General features: G+C 35.6%; 1 protein-coding gene across 1 annotated transcript; it reads left to right on the forward strand.

The window, feature by feature from the left end:
- Positions 1-4,111: 4,111 nt before the first annotated feature.
- On the forward strand, positions 4,112-4,779 carry LOC127558796 (keratin-associated protein 2-3-like). The gene has a single exon (XM_051992106.1). The coding sequence runs from the start codon at positions 4,140-4,142 to the stop codon at positions 4,593-4,595; it is 456 nt and encodes a 151-aa protein (XP_051848066.1). The 5' UTR covers positions 4,112-4,139; the 3' UTR covers positions 4,596-4,779.
- The last annotated feature ends 395 nt before the right edge of the window (positions 4,780-5,174 follow it).

The raw sequence follows: 5,174 nt of genomic DNA on the forward strand, positions 1-5,174 counted from the left end.
AATCAATATGCTACAAGGCTCTCTCAAGTTCTATCTTTTTAACATTTTGGGAACCCCAAAATGACCTCCTATCTGTCCATGTGTTAAGATTTTTTCCTACTACCTGATCCACCCAGACCTTTTATTCATCATACTTTCTTTTGATGATACTTTTCTTGTCCTTTCTCAGGTGTAATGTTACTGGCAATGCACCAAAGCCTATTTATACCTCTATTATATGTCTTTCCTTTGCCTGCATTTTTAATTCCTCGGGAATCCTAGTTCTCTATGATTCAGACCACAGGGAATCTTCATGAGAATAGTGTTGTAAAAAAGAAATGAACTTGGAAGTAAGAAGATATTTGGGGTTATTGAAAACACTATATGATGTCCCAAGTGAAATCTTGCCTAATCTCTTACCTATGGTCAATTCTAGGCCCAAGTCACTTTTCATTTGCAATGTCTGTTGGGTGTTGGAGTACTGAATGGAAGAGGTAGTTATCAAGTCTTCTGTCTATCTCAACTAGCCCTTAGGATCTATCTGGATCTTAACAAGATTTCCCCTCACTCCAGTTTTCTTGTCAGTGACCCTCCTGGCTAGGGAATGGCCGCAAGTCACTCTCACTAATCACCAATAGCAACCCTGAGAAAATCCCACCAAATCTTACCATCTTCCTTGCCACTGTGTATTATGAACCACTGAATATTACCTTCTTCCCTGTTACTAACTGCAACTAATCCTTCATTTATGGATCTCTTTTTAAAAAGTGTTATCTCCTCCCACCCCTTGAAAGATCAAAGACTCTCAGTTTTCTCATTTTATCTCCAGTGCTTATCCTGGAGTGCATGACACATAGCAAGAGTTTAATAAATACTTTTTTTTTTCATTTATTCTTCTGTTTAAGTTACTAGTTGACTAATACATTGAGCTATACTTCAAAATAATTTGAACTAAACAATAAGTATTTCTTTATTTACTTGTTTTTGTTTTTTTCTGTTGATCATTTTAAGGATTTGTGAATCTCATCAAAGAAATGGTATAGTTTTCTCTGTTTTAATTCAATCAACAAACTCATTTACAAAAGAAGTAAGTATAAAATTTTAATATCTATAGAAAAGCCATCTTCCATTTCCATGAAATAACAATACAAGGGACAAATAACAATTCAATTTTATAAGGCACAAAAATGCATAGAACACAACAGTATTCAATATGCAGATCTACTCTGAGGCATGCTCTTTAGGCATGGTCAGTTTGAATAAGCTTGTAGATAATTTTCTTCAATAACTAAACAAATTCAGCAATTCAGATCTTTTGTAATAGTTGCTATAAAATCACTATAACATTATTCCTTTCTTTAGGCAGGCAATGATCATGAATTTCTTTTAGTGAACAAATCTTTAAAATAGGACTTAATTTTTTAGAAGTTTCATTCATTATGCAACTCCAGATGGTACAATAGTGCATAGAGAGCTGGACTTTGAGTCAGGAAGACTCATTTTCCTGAATTCAAATCTGACCTCAGATACTTACTAGTTGTATCATTCTGGGCAAGTCACTTAACTCTATTTGCCTCAGTTTTCTCATATGTGATCTGGAGAAGAAAATGATAAACCATTCCAGTATCTTTGACAAGCAGTCTCCAAAATGGGGTCACAAAAAGTCATACATGACTGAAATGATTGAACAACAAAGAATACCTCTTTTGCAATGTACAACAAACATAACAGAGTTAGTTCATCAGTATACATATCTAGATAATTAGATATGACATTAGTACTAAATTAGACTATTAGTACCAAATATCCAGCAAGAATGGGGATTATTATGTGCATATTTAGGTAAATAAGACTCCCCTTTTGTATAAAAAATATTAATAGTCTTTTTTTAACTTTAAAATCTCTCTTATGCAAAGGTAGGTCAATCAGAACAATGAATTTATCTAGTCTATTTTAAGGCAATTTCTATTTAGCACATTTTTAAAAGATCTCATTCTGGACTTACTAAGAGACATATCTTTTAAAGAGCATTAAACACTGCCCATAATACTGACATAAGTACCTTTTATTAACTGAAACAATGCATACTCTAATTTCTCCTCATGTAGATTTGTTTTTGTGAATACCAGACATATCATGATGGTGAGCTAAATTAAACACACAATGAGTTACACAATCTTCGAGTCAGAAGAGGCCCCAGAGACCACATAATCCAACCTGCACGTGTACTGAAATTCTTTCTAAAATATTCTTGACATGTAATCCTTGTTGGAAGACCTCCAGTTATAGAGATTCTGTGATTCTACTTTATAGAATACCACACAACATTACATCATAAAATAATTGTAATTTTTAGAGAGTTTGGAGCCTTGCTATTTTATATTCCAAGAGTTAAATGATACCTAAATGATTTCTTTTACTGCATCATGACACCTGTATAAAATGTATATGCCACTTTGTGGATATTGTAGGTGACACTTAAGGCAATACAATATTGTTACAAAGTGCTACCTAACTTAAGCTAAGAGGAAAGCAATGTGCCACAATATCAATTACCCAGCAGGATGTAATGTTCAAGCTATCTACCAAATGGTGCTCTATTCAAGACAACATTCAAGGAATCTGGTCTGAGAATCTCTGACACGTGTGCAAGAGAACCTCCTATAATGCCATCTCATGCATTCAAATGCCAGTATAGAATAGTTTAAAACTCATACTAGTCACACAATGAGCTAATGTAAGCAAGGAAAAAAGGAACCTTGAGATCTGTATACCAACATAGTGAGTCTTGCTACTTCCTGGTGGTTTATAATTTTTTGTTTTTTATTATGGGAATTTCTGGGATCTCTATACCTTCTCAACTGAGATAAAACAAATTATAAAAAATATAACCTATATTTTATTATATTGTTAATAAATTGAATAATAAAAATTTCTAAATAGGGAAATAAATTCTCATTCTTGTAAATCTTATGAATTATGTCTCAACCATATTTATTACATACCATGTTCATGTAGTACATTTATCTTTCCCAAATGAACATATAAGAATGTATTTTTAATAATGATGTCTATAGCAGGAATAGTCATTATAATTTATTGTCATTCAGCTTTTTCAGACATGTCTGAATTTTCATGACTTATTTGCAATTTCCTTGGCAAAGACACTAGAGTGATTTGCCATTACCTTCTTCAACTCATTTTACAAATGAGTAAACTGAGGCAGACCTAATTATGTGATTTGTCCAGAGTCCAATAGCTACTAAGTGTATAAGACCAGATTTCAACTTAGGAAAATGAATCTTCTTGACTTCAGTCAAGCATTTTATTCATCATACTATCTGACTGCCTGGTCATCATAATGCACCCTTTGAGATTGAGAACTGTGGTTTAAGCAGATTGAATATCAATTTATGAGAATTTACCTCTTTCTTTAAAGACAGATTGCCATTTTAGAAAAGTTTCTAAAAAGAGATTAATCAACTGTACTTCTTTTTACTACACATAGCAAATGAGTAATTAGGCAGAAAAAATAGTGTTTCTTTGATGTCATCAAATGTATGGCCACAAAAAGTTGGTCTAGTCATATAGTAAGAATGAAGGACAACTAAATACTTACATTCTTCTTTGGTATTCACTTGGTATCTAAAGAAAGGATACTTAGCGTTACCCTATCCCACGGTGACTTTATGAGAAAACATGGATGAGTTACACCAGAAGGATGGGTTGTCATCTGTATCATGAATCACTTTGGTATGACAAAAGATAGATTCTTGAATATTCACCTCAAAATAGTTTACCTACCAAAATAACACTGCATAGCAAGAGAAATATGATGTAATAGGTGACATGATATGTTGAGGGAATTTTTTTGAAAATAGGCTAGGAAACTGACTTTGGTGTCAAAATCAAAATTAGATGAGTTCAAATTCAGGAAGCAAAATTTTTTCTTAATGACATTGGGTATTGCATGTCATCATTACTCAAACAAAAATTCTCATTTAATTGGCAAAAACCATTAACGTGGAAATGTTTTTGTCTTCTGGAAGTCCAGCAGTACTTGGCCAAGATATATAAAGGGCTCAGAACAGGTCAGAGCATTCAGATCTGAAAAACCAACTACTCCTTCCACTCAAACCAAACCAAAATCAACCAACATCATGGTCAGCTCCTGCTGTGGCTCTGTCTCCTCTGGCTGTTGCCAGCCTAGTTGCTGCCAGTCCAGCTGCTGTCAGCCCTGCTGTGGTCAGTCCTGTTGTGGCCAGTCCAGCTGTTGCCAGCCCTGCTGCCCACCCAGGTGCTGCCTGCCAGTCTCCTGCCAAACCACCGTGTGCCGCCCAGTGAGCTGTGTGCCCAGGTGCAGCCGCCCCATTTGTGACACCTGTTGCCCCCGTCGCTGCTGTCCCCCTTGCTGTGGACAAGATGGCTGCTGCTGCCCCATCTCCTGCTGCCCCACCTCCTGCACAGCTGTGGTCTGCAGACCTTGCTGCTGGGCTTCCACCTGCTGCCAGCCTATTTCTGTGCAGTCTCCTTGCTGCAGACCCCCCTGCTGCCAGCCAGCCCCTTGCCGCACCACCTGCCACAGCTGCCCCACTTGCTGCTCTTCCTGCTGCTGAGCATATATGATCTCTTCAAGATATCCAAGTCAGATTGAAAATATTGTCTCATGAGGTGCTAATATTCATCATTACATTCTTCCCATTGGGCAGTATCCAACCTATCCAGGTCTTTTCTGCACATCAAATTTTGGAATTTTTATGTCCCTGTTAAAGAAATATATTCTACCAATGAAAAATTTTATGTTCCCATGATCTGTTTACATTCTAATAAACTTGATTTTTTTCAAGACAAGAAAACCACTTGATTTGTATCATTTTACCATTTTACATATTCCCATCAATGAGAATTCATTGAGATTACATACCAATCTCCTAACTTTTGGGATAAGAATTCATTATTTGATAAAAACTGCTGGGATAACTGGAAATTAGTATGGCAGAAATTAGGCATGGACCCACACTTAACACCATATAACAAGATAAGATCGAAATGGGTCCATGACTTAGGCATAAAGAATGAGATTATAAATAAATTGGAGGAATATAGGATAGTTTATCTCTCAGACTTGTGGAGGAGAAAGAAATTTGTGACCAAAGATGAACTAGAGACTATTACCGATCACAAAATAGAAAATT

Source organism: Antechinus flavipes, chromosome 4 (genome assembly GCF_016432865.1).
Source record: "Antechinus flavipes isolate AdamAnt ecotype Samford, QLD, Australia chromosome 4, AdamAnt_v2, whole genome shotgun sequence".
NCBI lineage: Eukaryota > Metazoa > Chordata > Mammalia > Dasyuromorphia > Dasyuridae > Antechinus > Antechinus flavipes.

Bases quoted from the DNA above. Each gene is read 5' to 3' on its own strand.
- LOC127558796 (XM_051992106.1), top strand. From the start codon at position 4,140: ATGGTCAGCTCCTGCTGTGGCTCTGTCTCCTCTGGCTGTTGCCAGCCT.